Source organism: Haemaphysalis longicornis, unplaced genomic scaffold (assembly GCF_048455015.1).
Source record: "Haemaphysalis longicornis isolate Haplotype H1 unplaced genomic scaffold, Haemaphysalis longicornis Haplotype H1 scaffold_30, whole genome shotgun sequence".
In the NCBI taxonomy this organism is placed as follows: Eukaryota; Metazoa; Arthropoda; class Arachnida; order Ixodida; family Ixodidae; genus Haemaphysalis; species Haemaphysalis longicornis.
The window spans coordinates 1,020,815-1,039,713 of NW_027526336.1; the positions used below are offsets into that span (position 1 = coordinate 1,020,815).

Here is an 18,899-nt window from a genome sequence, read left to right on the forward strand (position 1 = left end):
TATGTCCTATCGGACGTCCGGAATTGGATACGTCACCGGACGCATTTCGGATGTTGCGTACAATTTTACGGTATCATGCTCATGTACAATTTAAAACATACACAGTGTTTTGCAGCAGTTAAACTGCCATAAATGAACACTTTATTCGCCTCTAGCATCCAATTCACACATCATGACATCTTGCTTCGGCCATTTGTCCAGATTTTCTTGACGCCAAAGAATGCATCATATCCTGGAGTTGCTCTTGCTACAATCAAACATTTTTTGGGTGCCTGAGGAAGAAATTAAATGTGATGATAAGAGCACAACAATTAGAGCACTCGTCACCCGTGCGTCTGACGAGACCACTTCCGGTCAAGGAGTGTACTCCGCCAGGGACTCCCTCACCACTTACAGGGAGGTCACAGATTACTACCGCCTCTCCCGCAACATGCACGTTGCCCCCGGCTCACCCATCTCTAACCCCCTCGGAGGAACGGCTGTGGCGCCTCCTCCAAACGGAATCGCTCCCCAACCGAGCCCTCCTTCATCACATCTATCCATCCGCCTACCCCTCTCCGTTCTGCCCACATTGTGGCGCTAAATCCACAGTGCAACACCACATGTGGGCCTGCCCCTCTGACCCCCACCCCACCATAACTTCCCCTGACCACTGGACGGAGGCCCTGGGCCGCTCGGACGAAGACTCCCAGTGCACTGGTCACCCGAGCACAAGCGCCATGGCGGCCCCTTAGGCCAGTGGTGTCAAAAGTTTTTATCTCTCTCTCCCAAGGAGCGACAAGAGGAACTCTCCAAGGCTCCTGTTCCCTAGCAATGCACCGATTTTGCTCAGATAGTCGAGAACAGTGCGGCAATACGGCTCCCAGCCAACTGGAGAACCGCAGCACTCGAAGAAGAACCGGGGCAGCGTCTGCAAATTGTTTTTTACTAGGCCGGAAAGAAATTTAAGGGACGATATCACCTATGTTGTTTACGAAAAGGGAAGTTGCTCCAACAGTCGTGTAAGGAAATATCATTCGTGATGCAATAAATTTGCGCAATTGACATGGCAAGAGAATTTGTGTGCACGCTTGACCATAGAGTTTCTCGTGAGAAACTCTATGCGCTTGACAGCCACTGCTACGCGAACGCTCATTTAAAACGCTGTCGTTCTTGATATTTTAGCAACCGCTTCAAATCCATGGGCGTACGTACACGACTCCTTGCATAATACCGTCCGTTTCGAATAGATCTCGAGCTGCAACGGCCGCAAAAAAATTATGAGCAACGTCCGAGAACAGTCATTCTTTTGCAGTACGCAGCCAGAAGCGTCGAGGACCGGAGATGCCGAGCGGAACGCTCCCCGCTAGCAGACGACGCTCGCTCTCAACCGCAGCGCCGCGACGGGTTCACCTATGCCTTCAAGGAACTGAAAAAATATCTATAAACGTTGGGCTCGTCCACCGTTCCTGAACGTCAGGTCCCGCGCGCGGGGCACGAGACTTACTCATTACCCCATGGAGGGAAAAAAAAGCTTTTTCCTCCATGCATTAAGCTTACACGCACACGTACCGGACATGACGTTGAGAAGGTCACGCTGGAGGCGGCACGGGGATGAGAGGTGGTGTACGCGGTTGTATCATAGAGAAAAAAAAAAATTTCTTTCAGCCGTGTATGCAACCACTCGTGCGCCGTGTTGCGTTGTCAGAGCTTGTCACATGTCCATTGAGAAAGCGTCTCCTAGCCTGCCATCGGAACGTAATGTGACGTTCTGTGATGTGACTCCCTGCCGACCGACACGTACAGTACGTACCTCATCACAGCACCAACTCCGGTCCGGCGGTGCGTGGTTTGGCAAGCCGCAGCGGGAGTGATAAACGCCGGGATACGGTTGAAACCGTTCGGGTGGTTCGGGCTTTCAAGCGGTGCCACCGTCGGCTGATGCAGTGGATGCGTGACGTGATTCGTCATCGCCGCCGACGCCGCTCCCCTGGAGGTGAGTGATCGCCACCCAAGCTTTTGTCTCGCCCCTGGCGACATTTAGAAACGATCTGACTTCGCTACTGGCGCGTGCCGCGAAAACGGGGACGACCTTGCACCACTCCAAGGCGGAAAAGCGGCACTTTGGCGGCGCTCGCTGGTGCAGCCGCGTCGCGCTGCACGCGTCGACAGTCGAGATGAAACATACATTCCCAGAACTGCAGCCCCTGCGTGGCGCGCTCGCATACCCCGCGATCTCTTGCCCGCCCAGAGTAGTTCGTGAGCAGCCCGAAACTGCTCCCGCTGTGTTGGCAAATAAAATGCGGATGTTTACCACGAGGTTTTCAGGCGCGACTGTAATCGCCCGCTCGTCGTATCTTGGGTAACGGGCGGCAGTCGGTAAGATATTTGCATTTGCGTCGTGGTAGCGAGTAATCTATCGCGCTCGCTGCACATCATTGCGGGCCGGTTTTCTGCGCTTTGGAAACGCTCCGTTGACGACAAAGCCGGCCAGCGTTTGTCGAGCGCATGCAGCTGCCTTGACGATATGCGACGACCGTATTCGTACATCCTCCGGGAAAACCGATACCCCTGCCGATGTTATTCGCGCTTAGAAAGACAGGTGCGATTTGTCCCAGTTCGTTTATCGCAGCAGTGATAACGGTGATGCTGTCGGGCGATAATCCCGCCGCCTCGCGGATGACGAAATCTAGAAGCGTTATTTGAGAGGCACATATCAATGGATGCGAGTGGTGGAACCGATTTTGTTTGCGAACATTTAGGTCCTCTGCACTGAGCTTTTGCGGGAAGGACTCTCAGTAGTCTATTTTATGTAAAAAAAACTCGGGCGGCAGTAGTGGGTTTTTAGCAATGTAATAAAAACTCCTTTTTTTCTTGCGGTACTTTCCTTTTGCTATGCAGATACATGTAAAAGGGCCAAAACAGGCTTTCGAGGAAGAAGTGCCTGTAAAAGTGCAAACAAAGGACCTGTCTGACCGGTGAACGTACCTCGGCCAGGAAAAAGTCCTGCCGTCATCGCGTCGCTTCCATCGGCTGGGGTAGTGAGCGGGAGAGTCGTGCCGGTACTCACTGAGGTAGGTAGCTGTGTTTGCGGGGATTGCTTCCGTCAAGTACTGGTTGAGAACGGTGGACCACAATTGGGCGTCAGACCGGCGCCTTGAAAGGGTCCATGCAGCGAGGAACCGGGCTTCACACGGAAGCGAACAACCCTGGCTACAGTGGAGAAAGAAACGTTGCAGCACAGCTGGTTTCAGGCCGAGTTTTCTCTCAGCGGTGCCCACTTGTTGGAACTGTGCCCAGTCAATGGGAGCCCCTGTTGGGCCAGTTGGCGGAGCCTGTTCATTATTTGGGGGGAGTGGTCTGTCTGGAGTAGACGCTGCTGAGGAAGGCAAGTGCAGGTCTCTTGCAGTGAAACGTCAGTCTCGCACCCGCTGCGGTGGCCAAGGCGTTGCGCTGCTGAGCACGAGGTTGTGGCTTCGATTCCTGGCCGCTTTTCTGATGCAGGCGAAAAGCAAAAACGCCCCTGTGTACGTTCAATATCTGCTGCAGGTGGCCAAAGTTGATCCGGAGCCCTCCACTACGGCGTGCCTCATCGCCTGCGTTGCGTCGGCGCGTTAAACCCCGCAACCGATCAACCAATCGTATGCCGCACATGACGTTCACAGGCGTGGAATATTTTTGCAGCAACACATTCCACAGCAGTGCTTGGAAACATACTCAAAATGCTCGCTTTTAGGGCTGTATGATAACTGCGCTTCATGGGCTTGGTTGTCCAAAAGCATGTGTTTGGTAAGGCAGATGGGCAGTTCCAAGTGCAAATATGCGAACAGTGATTTGTTCCACCCTATTGTGGAGGGGAAAAATTGGCCGCGTATCGGCTGCTTCCGTTGCAAATAGCCTTTCGTCCACATTTGCCAAGTAAATGCCTCCCTTCACTTTCCCGCTCGCCCCTCGTGGTGCTGCTCTCCTCCTCCCATAATAAACAAGCTCAGGCCAGTTTGAATTTACTGCGTTCCACTGCCCCAGGTCCATGAATGTGCTGTCATACAGTGAAGACGCATGTGAATCGAGGTGCCCTGCTTCCTTTTAGACCCATGTGGCCCTACTCCATGGGTGTGCCAAGCAGAAAGTGGAACCTCTAGCGGAACCTTTCGTAACTGTTTGTTTGATTTCTTAAAATACCGCTAGAAGCTATAATGATGTGGGTGAGAGGTGGCAACGAAGCGATTTTTTATGCAGTAGATGCAGTATTTCGTTTGATCGCAAAAATTTGTTGTAAAGGAACACTGCAAATATCACTTATGTATTGATTTTCTGCCTCACATTTGCGTAATGTCTGTTCTTGTTCAACGGTGTTGACAAGTATGAACAGGGACACCAGACTTATAGATTTGGCTGTGGCTATGCGAGACTATTGCGCAGCGTCTGTTTTACTCTGGCCGGGTGGCTGGATCGAGTCACGGACAGACGAAAATTTTCGCGTTTGAGTAGCCCAAGAAAGACTATCATCTTCAAAAAGAAGGGCAGGGCAGCAGGCGCAGTGCACTGCACGAAAGTGGGGCAAGTGCGCTATGCCAGATGACGGTTGAGCCAGCGCCAAGTGGCCTATTTGGGCGGCCCACTGCAGGTGGAGCCCTGGACACAGTCCAGCTCTCCTTTTGGCGCTTCCAATTGGCTCCGCTTTCCCTCCGTGGGGCCCATTGGACTGAGCTGAGTTTCCACTCCATGAGTCGTCCCTTTGCTTGCCGGAGGCCCCCTTCCTCATCTCGAGGATCAGCCCTGCGGTCTGTTCGACTGTGCTGGAGATTTCTCCGCCTGCAAGACCGGCAACCCTGTGCCCGCCGTGGCCCAAGCACTTTGCTTCCCGGCGGCACGCCCAGCCCCACAGTCTGCAGCCCTGTCACGGAGCCTTCTGTGGGAAGCACCTTCGTTCACACATCGCGCCTCTCCCACGCGGCTCCCTGGCAAGCCAAGTATGACCAAAGGATGGTTTTGCCCCCCTGTCCAACACCTTCCCTGGAAGCGGATTCCTTAGCCAGCCTCTGGTGACCTCGGCTGCCAGCACAGGCCAGCAGCTGCTGGATGCTACTCTGTCAGACCTGCCGTCAAGAAGGCTGCCATCATCGTCACCACCATCACATCTACGCCCACTGCAGGGCAAAGGCCTCTCCCATAGATCTCCAACTGCCACCCATTTATCCCCGCAAACTTCTTCATCTCCCCTGCCCATCTAACTTTCGGCCGCCCCTGCAACGCTTGCCTTCTCTAGCGATCCACTCTGTTACCCTTACTGACCAACGGTTATCTTGCCTTCGCATTACATGCCCTGCCCATGTCCATTTCTTCTTAATTTCTACTAATATGTCCTTAACACACGTGTTCCCTGACCCACTCCGCTCCCTTCTTGTCCCTTAATGTTACACCTATCATCTTCCGCTCCATTGTCCTCTGAGTTGTCCTCAACTTAAGTTGAACCCTCTTAGTGAGCCTCCAAGTTTCTGCCCCGTACGTGAGTACCGGTAAGGTGCAGCTGTCATACGCTTTGTTCTTCAGGGACAATGGTAGGCTGCCATTCATTACCTGAGAATGCCTTCCAAATGCCTGCCACCCCATTCTTATCCTTCTAATTATCTCTGCCTCATGGTTGGGATCTGGGGTCACTACTTGGCCTAAGTCGATGTATTTGCTTGCCACTTCCACTGCCTCGCCAGCTATCTCAAACCGCTGTGCTCTCCCGAGGCTATTGAGCGCTACTTAGTTTTCTGCATATTAATTTTCAGGCCCATGGTTCTACTCTGTTTGTCCGGTGTGGAAAGCATGCTTTGCAATTTGTCCCCCGAGTTACTTGGCGAGGCACCGTCGTCAGCAAATCTGAGGTTACTCGGGTATTCTCCATTAACCCTTACTCCCACCTGTTCCCAGTCTCTGTGAATAACCTGCACACGCAATGCCTAGTGGCCGCGAGTGCAGCGGAATCTGGGAAGAACGCGAACGCCATTCCAATCCGTCAGGAAGGGGACACGTTGAAGACACATTTCAGCCTACCGGCAGTCGTCTACGAGGGACTTGCCAAGGTAATCGCTAGCAGAATTGATGCCGCATTTAGAGTCCAGTCAACCCAGTGAACAAGCCGGCTATTCAACAGTGCACCATATTCACACGATCAATCAGCTGATAGAGAAGTATACTCAGCCCCTATACATGGCCTTCATAGATCATGAGAAAGCATTTGACTCGGTCGGAACCTCAGCGGTCATGCAGGCGTTGCGGAACCAGGGCGTAGACGAGCATTACGTGAGCATATCTGCCACAGTGCTTGCTGGGGAGAGCAGTAAAACACCTACAAGGAGACGCAATCTCTCGGCTGCTATTCGCAGGGGGCCACGGTGGGACACAACGTCCACCGTACGCTGCACACCGGAGTTTTCCGCTCTGGCAAGGGGACTGCAACAGCCCCCTTTGGACATATCTGTTGCAGTACACCGTTGTACTGTCATATTGTTAATGATGGGAAAGTCCACCAGTCAACGAGAAGAACGACTGGTCAAAGCCGCAGCTAATTCCAACTGCAGAAATATATCTGCGTATGGTCTTGGCTGAAGGAGTACATCATTATCATGCAGAAACCTGTACCCTGTTGGCGTTTGTATGTGGAAGAGCAAGCGCAGCAACAGCCCCTTATCGGCGTATTTTCTCTCTTTAGGTGAGTCGTGACGCGCGGCTGACAAACACTCTTCCAGGAGCATCTGCTGGGCTTCTGGAAGGTTAGCCTTCTCGACTGCGCTCCGCAGCGAGCTCTCTGTGATCGGCTGGAGTTTGTCGCGACAGGAAGACAGTTCTGTGGCCAGCTTCTGTTTGGTTTTTAATAGCTGCTGTTTCGACCTGTAGCAAGCAATGCATTGCCTTCTGAGAGCATCAAGCTTGGGCTTAGAGCAGGGGCTGAGGGGTATTCTCAGACGTCGCAGCTCATGGTGCTTGCGCTTTCTCAACTGGTGCGTTCGAAGGGTGTTTTCTAGCCTCGCGCAATAGGTGCATCGCCCATCGTCAGCTACGATCGGGCATCGGTTGTGCCTCCAAACAGCGGTTGGATCAACGTAGCCACATTCGAGATGCACATTCCTGTATTTTTTATGTGCTGGTCCTCCGGGGCAGATTTTGAGGTCATTGACTGCTTTTAATGCGGCGCTCACAATGCTCCAGTCGGTCCTGTTGGCGCAAGTCGCAGAAGGTTGGAATGGCAGCAGTGGAGATTTTGGTATTCAGTGCGAACGCTGCAAGGCTGCAACGCTGCAAGGAGTTGTTTTGCAACTCCATTCCCTGCACCTGTTGCCCAACCATAACTTTGTAAAAGACAGGCATTTCGGAAGCGGAGAGCGCTGTTTCCATGAAACAGAAGCTATGCTTGTCGTCCTGAAGCATCGTGTGGTGATTCTACGCAGCATTGGGCAAGAGGGCCGCTGAGGGCTCTAAACACGGTGTTGGCGCAGCAGAATCCTCGAGAACACTTGCCGTAAATATCTCTGCTACTGATTCATTCTCGGCTGGCAGGTTGTGTTCTTGACCGCTGGTTGTATACTCTCCGGCAGTGTCATCCCTCCCAGCTTCCGTTGCCTTTCTGGCTGTCTTTCGGGGTGACTTCTTCGCCAGTGGACGCTTTCTGTTTCCAGGTGGTGCGGTAGTTGGTGGGAAGATCGATGGCACAGCATCGTCTGCAAGCGCGCACCTCTTCGGTACATCGAGCAGCACTTCCCCTCTGAGCTCCGAAAAGCACCTTTTTCGCACAATCGAGCTCTCAGGGAAATGCCGACGGCAAATGGCATCTTTTTCTGTCAACGGGCGGTCATTTCGTGGCACTGCTGCAGCCCATGCTCCCCTCCGTTTGGGATCGCGCGGAACATTAAATAATGTCACCTTTTCTTGGCAGTTCCCTGACCCGCCGTTGCACTGTTTTATAAAATGTTTGCGCCCCATATCTTCCTTTGCCAAAACGTAAAGCCTCGCTTACCCCAGTGTCCTACTGCGGAACACATGCACCTCAGTTTAACGGTACATAACCAGTTTAAAAACGAACCGTAACGAAGCGCCCGCAGAAAACAGGTTCAAAGGGCAACTACACGCAATGCGAAAAGCGCGAAATGACGCACGGCAAATTATTGTCTGCTCCTCCGCCGGAGTCCGCCAAGCCGCGGTGAGCAGATGACCGCTTACGACAGCTGCCGGGAAAGCCCGACGAGGAGCCGAAAAGATCCGAATGCTTCGGAGTAGCTGGCGCTCGAGCAGCTTCTTTTCTCTTGCGGTGGAGGGCGCTGCCGTCAGGGGTGTCAGTGGTGTCTGTTTTGCAACTTTATTAGAACGAAGAAGAAACGTTTGTTTTGCCAGGTGTGTCCTCACCTAAGAGTATATCTCACACTGTGGGCGGAGCCCAAGGGCAGCAATTTAACCACGCCAGGCATGCAGCAAGCTGCCTTCCACAGGTGTGCAGCCGTCACCGGCAAGAACTAGCCTCCTCCGTGTGGGTGGCTGCGACTTGGAGCGAGCGAAGATCAGCCTCCCACTGGCCGGCAAGACCAGTGTGGCGGTGGGTGAGAGTTCCTTCAGCGAGGCTGGTGGACCGGAGGAATGGATCCGTCAGCTCAAGCCAATGTGGCACCGACACCTCCACCTGATCCGCCGCATAGGCAGCCACTGTGGCGGAGCTGCGCCATCAGGACATTACACCTGTCAACCCCCACTTCCAAGACATGCTGCGGGGCAGCTTGCTTCGTGTTGAACCAAACACACTGCACACCTCCGCACCATGGCTGGCCTGCCGCGTCACACGGGGACTGAGGAGCTCTACAGGTACTCTGGCCTCCCTCGCCTGAAAGCCGATGGCGAGACGCAACAGTAGGCAGAGGACCCGCATGAACCAAGGCTACCACGCCGGGCTCAAATCTCCAAAAAGTGCCATAAGCAGGAGCATGAAGCTAAGCGCACTGGCAGACAGTGGCGTAGATAATGAGGAGGACAGGGGCTCCTGACGCCCCATTGCACGGAACACTTCTTGAAACATATTTACGGAGGCAAAATGGCCGCCATAGCAAGCTGTGACCCCCTTGTGATTTTTGTGGATGTACGCCACTACTGACACAACCTGGAACTCTGTGTTCGCGGCAGCCACCTGGGACCCCATCACGCACAGAGCCAGGCTGGCTGCGATCTCCCCAATTGGCACATGCAGACAGATCCACGTGTATGAGCACCAACCCAGCCCAGGCCATATTGCACTGTCCACCATCCTGTGTGCAGTAGACGAGGTTGGTGGGGAGACCTGTCGAGGACTGAGGCAGACAGGCGAGAGGGTGGTGATCTACACGCACAGCAGCGAGGCTATAAAAACCCTTGGCCGCACCCCCAGGACTGGCATGCTTGCTCATGGGATCAAAATAGCAAGCACTGAGCGGTGCAGGCACTATGGAGTGGAGGTGAGGGCAGGCTGGGAACCAGGTCATGCTGGTGGCAATGGCGATGGAGCCACAGAGGCGTTGGCAAGCGAGCATACGGCCGACCCGTCCATCCTGGCCACCCAGACTACTATGCCCGCACCAGACGACCCCACAGCCAAAATGTTGGCAGCCAAGAAGGAGCGAAGGTGTGCCCTTTGGCGGCACATCCCCACCAACGACCACCTACGGCCCCAAGGACTGCCGCGGGGTGCTCAGGTCCTTATACACAAAGCACGTGCGGGGCCACACTGACAGAAGATGTACCCACCAAATGGGGGGCCCACCAACGCTGCACACCTGGGGCTACCAATGGCGGCAGTGGCCAGGAAGAGGGCCCCACGGTTCCACCGTGGAAGTGTGCCCAACCGTGAGCCACTTGCTGTGGGAGTGCCCGGGCTACCAGGACCTCCGTGCCCAGCACTTGCCACCACGCATCACCACCGTGCACCAACACCCAACAACAGCAGCCGCGTCGCACTGCTCTCCCTCTGGCCGTTCGCTCATGAGGCAGGCACATGGGATTGGGATTGTGAATGGCCAGCATGTGTGTAGGCACAATTTAGCTTGAAAGGGTTTCACGCCCGGGTACACCAAGATCTGACCGGCGTCATATCCGTCACGAAAATGACGTCGCCAAAAAAAGTTCCATTGATGCGGCTGCGCCCAGATTCGAGCCACGAACCCTCTCGCTGCAACAGGAGGTACACGGCGCTCTGCCCACTGTGCTACGAATGCAAGCACAAGTTGGTCTACGAACGCGCCTTATATCTTTGCCACCACTTTCTTCATTCAGGTGCCGCCGTCTAGCAGAAGCGAGTTCATCATGACACTAGTGAGCGCCGCCAGTTGGCGCCTCGATGCCAGCGTCTTCGTGCACGCGGATGAACTGAGGCTCCCTCCGCCACCTGCTGCTTTCGCTTTCGGTTTTGTTCGCACGGTTTTCAAGGGACTGTGGTTGCGGTCAGGTCTACGCCATGTTCCGGCGTGTGCAATCCAATGTCTAACATTGATGTGTCAGTGGTGCCATACTCACGTAATATAACTAGCGATGTGCAAGTTCATATGGATGCAAATTGAATGTTCCTGCGAAGGCACATTTCCCTTTAGTGTTTTACCGATTCCCATGAGAGAGGCATCAACCACGTTTTTTTTTTTCTTTTTCCCCCTCCTGCACCCCTTCACTCCCTATTCGGCCAAAGAGCCATCCCACAGTAAATGAAGACTTTTCATTAATTCAGTCAGTGCTCATTATTCCGCAGGTATTCTAGGGGGCAAGATGTGGTTTTTGCAACAGCGGAAAGCTCTACGGTAGACGCAGCTTTTGTGACAGGTGGAAGCGGAATGACTGTTGCAGTAAAAATTACTGCAAAGTGCCCTGGACATAGGAATGGGGTGAATGCGTTTCTCCTTCGTCAGCGCCCTATGTGCTTGCACTGGGGGCATCTTTGTGTCCCACCTGAACTGGCGCAGAGCAGTGCTACATTCTGGTCGAAAGCATGCTCCACCAGTGCAAGTAGAAAAATTGTGGCTGCTGCTGCGTGCCTCATCACTGGTGCCGTTCATTGCTCTCTGCCCGTGCTGGTCCCTGCAGCCAGGATGTGAGGGGCGGCGAGGTCGAGGGCCCAGGAGGACTCCTGGCGGGGGGCCCCCCATGCGCGCGGCTTCCCCGGACTCGGATGGCCCCCAGAGCAGCTGGACGCCCCTGCTGCGGACGCGCACCCTCAGTGACCAGGCAAGGGGCAGCCCCGCTCGGCTGAGGGGAAGAGGCGGACGCTGGAGTCTTCGCTCTGGGCGACGGCTCAAAGTGTCTCACCATTTGCAGAGCTTGGGAGGAGGGGGAGCAAGCTGTACTGCACCGACCTTGCACTGGTTTGCAGGGCGTCTTTGTTTACAGATTGATCATGCTCAATAGTATGCTCAGGGCCGGCTGGGGATTGTGTTGTTGCTGGAAATTTCACCAAATGGGCAATCGGTATAGTAGCACAAGTGAAACGTCCCTTTTGTGTACAGTTGTCATGGAAGAAAAGGCGTTTAAAGGGGCCCTGAAAGGCGTTTTGAGCACACTAAATTGACTAGCGCAATCGTTAGATTGGGTCTTCAACATCATCTGTGCCAAGTATTACTCTTTTACGCGCAGCGGAAAGCTCACACTTTTGTTGCAAAGTTTGTCGCTTTTTTCTCACCCTTTCCTTCGTGTTTTTGGACGCCGCCATCTTCACATGTCTACATCATCGATTCCCAGATGTTCGTCATGAGCTAGACATCCTGCTATTGGGCGGCTTTTTCACGCACTTCCGGCAAAGAGATGAGTCGTCTGCTCAGCGTCGGCTCGCCGGCTGATCTGCCAGCGGAGTGCCGGAGTGCTTGGACATTTTACGACAAACGAAACAAGTGTAAACAAACGCTTAACCGTTTGTATTGAATGCAACAGGGCCGTAACACGACATGAATATTCTCTTACTTGAGTACGTTCCATAAAGAAAGCGTTGAAGCCCCGTGGCACTTCTTTCTTGCAATCGCAGAGAACGCCCTTAGCCGAATGCCCGGGTTTGACGCATACATTTTATTCAACTTCCAAACAATCCAGAGATGCGTTTCGTACGAACGCAACGTCACAACATGCGTTGCAAGTCCGAACCGCGATTGACAGACGATGGGTTGCCTCCTCCTGCCCCTCGTAAATTCGGCACTCACCTCGCGCGCGGTTTGCGGGGACGAACAGCAAGTCACTTAACTCTGGCGCACAAGCCGAGATGGCTTTTAGCCACGCACACTGCACATACGCCATGCGAGGTTGAGTCGTACGCCGCTTGAGAAAGATAATCCAGACCATGGGAAGCACTATCCACCCGCAGAAGCACAACGTCGCATTTCATCGCGAAACAAAGGCGTCCACAACACACACACCATCGCCTCTTGTAATGCCAAACGCATCTCGCACTTCCAAATGGGAGTGAGTAGTATGCCTGCAGTGCCCAAATGCCGCGAGGTGGGGCCCCAAGCTGAACCGGGATCACGCAACCGTAACTGACTTCTAGAGCGGTTTGTGCCTTGTTTCCAGGGCAACCGATGTTTGATATTGTCAAAGAAATGGTGCTCGCTCTAGCGCTAGAAAGCTCAGAGCCGCGGAGGAGCATGTTTTGCCAACGTTGCCGCTCTCCACCACGCGTCGCCCCAAGCTGAACTGGCGTTTTGTGCACGGGTTCTGTATCGGTTTAAAATGTCTTTTTCACATGCCGCCGCCAGGAATTACCACCGCCACAAAATAAGACCCGGCACCAGCGGGGCCACATCTGATACGGCGCTTTTTGGATAAACAGTGGGCTGTGCATCCAAGGGAGCGAGCGCAGGATCCTCCCCGTGCGGCTGTGAGTTCGCCGCCGATAAAGAGTCGCGTGCCGCCGATAGCAAAGTTCTGCACCAACGTACACCGCGAAAGGGCAAGGCCAGGCCGCCGCACACATGCGGCCAGATTTTTCGTTCGCTTTTCCAGCCTTGAGCGGAGAGCGGGATTCGCGGTGTCAACAAAGCTTGCCCGTAGCAGACGGCTGCGTGAGCAGCGCAATAGCGGAAGTACGTCACCGCCGATGAGCTCAGCATCATGGGAGAGAAGGCTCGCTCGGCTCGCCGTCAACAGCGGAGAGTACGTTGAAAGGAGGAGGAAACGCGGCGCGACGATAATACGCGGTTTTTGATTTACGATTTCTCAGCTAATACTCATCGCTTCAACAAAATTCTTGCGGGAGGAGATTGCTAATACATTGCTTTATTTGGTTACATGTACATCCACGCATCGGCGGAAGGTATTTCAGGACCCCTTTAAATAAGCAGGGAAAAAAAACGAGAAATAGAACTCTGAGCATTGCATAACTTGAAGTAAATTGGGCCAGCAATCTCTATAATGCCCTTGGGTGTATTCCAGTGGGCATCTATATTTGCTAGTGCCATCCCATTGCCTTTGTTGAGCACCTCGCGAAATGGAGATTTTGCTCAGGCTTGGATCCTGCATAATTGATCATTTCCAAAGGCACCTTTTTTGCTGTTTTCCAGCCAGTCGAAGTGTATAGGCAGCATTGCAAATTTCGCTGAACAAGCAGGGCAACGTACGTAGCCGTGTGGCGCCATCTTTTTTCCCGCTACAACAAAATTGACGGGACGTGCGAAAAATTCCGTTGACGCAAAAATTCGTTGAGGCGAAATCTGCCCCAACACACCACGGAAAGGCCAGAAAAATAGCCTCGTATGCTTCCGCATTATTGGCAGCAGAATACAATGTTTAGAAAAAGGAGTGACGCGCAATGTCGTCACGTTTATTCGGATAACAAACATACCAATGGTTATCTGTTTTTCCACTGCACCCAAAGAACGCGTTACGGAGGGGGGGTGAAGAAATGCAGGCGCAAAACGTATTGCTGTACAACAAGGCATGTCCAGCGAGCTGATTACTTGCAGACAGCTGTTAGGCCGTCGGAAGCCCCCCTCTCGCATGTGGCAGGAGCAGTGCCGTTATCTTATCCTCTGACAGGGCACGGCAGCTACTGACCTTGGCAGGCAAGACACGCGCTTGCATTTAACATGACCGCGCGCTCGCGACTAAGATGGGATGACTTGGCTTCAAGACCAAACGCAAACATGATTTTTCCAAACATGATTTTTGAAAGGCTGTGGCTAGCGTTCCGTCCAGACAGAATACAACTGAGAGCTTAGAGTTCCGTCCAGACGAAGCCGGCATGAAATTTGTACAGTTTCATCCAGACGAAAGCAAAACCGGCTGATTAGACGCCATGTTCGCTCTTCAGATTTGGTGTAGAGGTTGCGCCTCGCATAATGGCGCTATTGTACCGGGTTCGATTCCCCCTGGAACACTCTTTTTTTTTTTTTTGCGTGGTTGTGCCAGCGTTTTGTAACAGCTAACTTCGCGCCCACTTCACAATTGACGGGGTGAGAGCAGTCGGCCTTGATTTTGCACTCAACCGGCCGCTCTGCTACCGCTCACTAGAGCAAAGGCCGAAGTATCCATCGTCAGTTCCGATCATCTGTAGTTCGTAATGGTGATCACTAATTAACGGTTATTCTGGCTAGTCAGTGAGCGGAAGTGGTTTACACGGGCACAGTTTACCACAGTTAAGCAAACCGCGGTTAGACAAAACTGCAGTTTGCTGCGTTACACGACAGACGAAACTGCGGTTACCCCGCTAACCGTGGTTAATGCGCACTGAGCTTGTCCACCTCAGTTCGGTCACGCTAACCGCAGTTCCCGCAGCCGCAGAGCTCAAAATCACACAAGTCAGTTTGGACGCAAGTGGCGGCGCATCAACGGAGGCGAAAAAAAAAAAATCACGAAGCTTCTCAAATAGCGGGCACCCCAAAGCTGCCCCCAAGGGGCGCTTGCGTTCTTTGCGTCGCTCTCGCAGTCAGTGCAACTGCCCGCCAGCAGCGGCTTGTTTCCCGATCCACCCGATCAACTACGACAAAAGCCGTGCTAAATTTGTAAATTCCGCGCTTCGTTCGCCAAAGCAGGCAATCATGGTGCGTTTTCAGCTCTCGGAAACGATCGGCGTGCACGTCGGCCGTGCCTGCAAACATGCCAGCGCGCCTGCCCGCACGGCACTGGAAGCGGCTCGAACCGGCCTAGACCACGGCAGCAACAGCTTATCACCGCTCTTTGAAATCAACCTGATCGCGGAAAAGAACTTCCACATGCGAGAAAGTGAATGTTAGTGGGGTGAAAAATTGGGCTATGGATTGCAATTCGCAGTTGTAGAGATTCCACCGCGACACTAAGCCTAAAGTTCCCAACACCGAGCAGACGCGAGAAAACCAAGCCGGTTGCGAGCTGTTGTGGACACGACCGGCTGGCCGTGGTTGTGGAAGCCCCTCACCTAAATCTTACTGTGCGCGAGTGCGTTGCATTTGGGTCTGAAGCGACTGTTTTAACGATAATTTCTTTTGTCTACGCTGCTTCTCTTTTGTTTTTTATCGTGAGGTTAAAAGTGTGTTAATTTATTTTTGTTATGCTCTCAACCAAGTGATCGCGGTCACCACACTTAAAATTTCGCGTGTAACAGCCAAAACCGCAGTTTGCGATAACCGCGGTTAAAGTTTAGTAACCACGGTTAAACTTAACTACGGTTACTTCCGCTGAGTATTAACTTCAACAAACTAACTCTAACTCCGTCAAACGGAACTCCAAGCCGCTACCTTGACCACGCCCGCTTCACAACAAGCAGCGAAAGCAGTCTTTCTTGATATTTACCCAGCCGAACAAACCGCTTCCACTCATTGACTAAATCACCATTACGAACTACAGGTGATCGGAACTATGGCGATGGATACGTCGACCTTGGCTCTAGTGGGCGGTAGCGGAGCAGTCGGTTGAGTACAAAATCAAGGCCTACTGCTCTGACCACGTCAGTTGTAAAGTGGGCGCAAAGTTATCAGTTGCAAAACACTGGCGCAACCACGCAAAAAAAAAAAAGAAGCATCTCCGGGGGGAATCGAACCCGGTACAATACTGCAATTATCCGAGGCGCAACCTCTGTACCAAATCTGAAAACTGAAACATACCGTCTAATCAGCCGGCTCCGTCTGGACGGAACGCTAAGCTCTCGATTGTATTCAGTCTGGACGGAAGGATAACCTGCAGCGCTCCGTTCCGCCTGGACGGGACTTTAGCACTTGTATATTGTTCCGTCTGGACGGAACGCTAGCCACAGCCTTTTTGAAAACGGCAAGGACAGCTGCACACAACGCATACATGACGGCGCCGAGCCAGCAGCGGAGCACATTCGTGCGATTTGAACTGGATACGGATTGGCTGTAGCTCCGGCTTGGCGAACCGGGCCTGCGCCTCGTGTAAAGACGGCCAGCCACATTGTTATCACCATCAAACAATGGCGTCCGCCTATGAGCTTTCTTTTTTTTTTTTTTGGTGGCGGTGTGGGTGCACCGCGCATGTTTTCAGTGAAGCTAAGCGTCCTGAACGTATAAAAAGTTACAGATAGCTGGCGCTATGCTTATTTTATTGCAAAATAATTGTTCAAACCCAGCCCAACTCATCGAAAATTTCGTTGAAGCGAAAGCAAGCCTGTCAAATGGTTCGTTGTTGCGAGGACTTTGTTGCATTAACTTGTATGGCTAGCTGATGGGGAATGGGAAATATTTCGTTGAAGCGGAAATTTCGCTGAAGCGGCGTTCGTTGTAGCGGGGTTCGACTGTAGAAGGACGTGTCACCCGAGTTTATGGTAAGCAGCAGTGGCCTGTGCTCTCTTACTGTCGCCTCATTTGGCCATGTCCGGTGAGCCTGTTCCCTGCGTCATTTGGCCCTCTCTCTTGTTGGGCCTGGATGGGTTGTTACGGCTGCTGCCTACACAGTGTGTGGGTGGCACGGAGCGAGAGCATGCGCAGGAGGCCAAACGGCAGTGGCTGCGATTAATTTCCGGGGCCGACTGCAACACGGGCGCCGCTGGCTTCACCTGTGCCCTGGGATTTTCCCCCTGCCTTGCTCTTGCCCTGTGGTGTGCGGCACGCGTCTTCCAGAAGGCCCTCTCCTCCCCCACTCCTGCGGCGGTGCAGATGACGGATTCCGGGGGGGCAGAGCCGGAGGTGGTGCTGCCGGCTTCCTGCTCTGTGGAGGGCGGCAAGAGGCTGCCCCCGCTGCGGCACGTGGACTGGCTGCAGTTTGCGCGCACCCTGCACCTGGAGCTGTTCCTGTTTGTGTACGCCATGTCGTACTCGATGCGGCTGGTGATCACCCAGGACCTGTTCCTGTCCAAGGCCTGCCTGCTGCGCTACGGCATCAACGCCTCCGCCTGCCGGGACCTGTCGGACAACAGCACCGTCAAGGACGACGTCACCAGGTGCGGCAGGGACACGTAATGTTCTTGGTGGTAATCAGGGTCGGTTTTTTTAGAGGAATTTACAACCTTTCTCCCCTGTTTTAAGTTTTAAGCAGTGTAAAAAGTTTGCAGCGAACGTTTCAATTTATTACAACAAAGGGACAACACAATTAGCGGGTTTTTTGGAAGCATGAGGCAGCATTGGGAGCGAGAACGTGTCAATCGAATCCAAGTCCTCATTCAATCCTATGCAATCAGCCTTTCGGTCGCCGTCTTGTGTGTGCTCGCACTTTGCTTACAACGCCTCATTTGCTTCTTCTGTGCTTGTTTTTACGCGGCAGATGGTGGTTGTAGTTGCAGTTGAAGTTCCTCATGCCCGGGAAGTGCACCTTTCAGCAGTCGTGGCTGCTGGGTTTCGTCAGACCCGGTGAGCGCGAGACGCGCCAAATGCCGACCGTGCGGAAAAACGTTTGACATTTCGTCCATGGGCGAATCTGCGCTAAGAAGCCGCCAGCAAAGTGAGAAGCACTATGCAACGTGAAGACAGTAGGGGGCACCTCCGGGCAGAGTTACGTGGTGCCATGCGCGAGTGCCCGACCCGTCCCTGCGGTCCCAGCACAGCCATCGGATCTGAACTCGGCAGTCAAGGCGCACGAATTGGTGACAGATGCGGAGACTTTGTGTACTTTAAAGGCGGTGACGTCTCGCTACTCTTACAGTTCAACGCACACAAATGATCTCTTCAAAAAAATGTTCACTGACAGTGAGATCACAAAGGCCTTCGCTTGTAGGGAAACAAAGTGCGCTTACGTGGCGTGCCATGGTCTTGGGCCTTATTTTTTTCGTCTTTGCAACAGGAGATACAGGAGATAGAGAAATCCGACTGTTATGTCGTCCTGTTTGATGAGTATGCTAACGATTTTTTCCATCAAAAGCATATGGATGTTCACATCCGATACTGGGACTCATCTCAAAGAGTCACGACAAGGTATGTCACGTCAGTTTTTATGGCCACGCAACGGCAGATGACATTCAAGAAAAGCTGTTGAACTCACTGGAGCCGTTACCGCTGTCAAAGGTCCTGCAAATTTCTATGGACGGACCTAATGTGAACCTGAAGTTTTTCAGAGGTCTGCAGGGTTATCTTCAACAAAACTATCGGGTACAGTGGGTAGATTTGGGCACTTGTGGGCTGCACAATGCCGTCAGGGCAGGGGTAACGGCCAGCCCCTGGGGCTTGGACTGTCAAGCCTGAGTGCACTGTTCGAGGACTCTGAAGACTTCACGGCGGTGACTGGCCAGACAGCATTTCCCCTCAAGTATGTTGCCCATCGCTGGGGGGGGAAAATGTCCCCGTGATTGAGCGAGCCCTGTTTTTGTGGTCTGATGTGAAAAAGTACAGCGAGTCTGCCAGGAGCAAGGAAGTGAATCTGCTGAAATGTGCCTGATTCCAGAACTTGTGCAACTTCTGCACTGACCCACTGGTTCCAGCAATGCTTCATTTTGCTCTTGGGGGACAAAGATTGTAACGCCTTTCCTGACAGAATATCAAGCAGACAAGCCTCTTGTGTTCCTTCTGGCAAAGGACCTTGAGACT

The 18,899-nt window shown here is 53.1% G+C and overlaps 1 protein-coding gene across 6 annotated transcripts in view; it reads left to right on the forward strand.

Annotated features, from left to right (window-relative positions):
- Positions 1 to 1,546: 1,546 nt before the first annotated feature.
- The window catches only part of LOC144177714 (putative peptidoglycan muropeptide transporter SLC46), a 101,830-nt gene continuing 84,477 nt past the window's right edge, over positions 1,547 to 18,899 (forward strand). Inside the window, exons 1-4 of one of the 6 annotated variants that reach the window (XM_077705287.1) lie at positions 1,548 to 1,975; positions 2,881 to 3,053; positions 11,056 to 11,196; positions 17,040 to 17,323. In XM_077705287.1, the coding sequence (XP_077561413.1) occupies positions 11,116 to 11,196; positions 17,040 to 17,323 (365 nt within the window). In that variant the 5' untranslated portion in view covers positions 1,548 to 1,975; positions 2,881 to 3,053; positions 11,056 to 11,115. Of the gene's footprint in view, positions 1,976 to 2,880; positions 3,054 to 11,055; positions 11,197 to 15,996; positions 17,324 to 18,899 lie in introns of those variants that run through there. The other 5 variants (XM_077705288.1, XM_077705286.1, XM_077705289.1 and 2 more) reach the window with 5 other exon arrangements.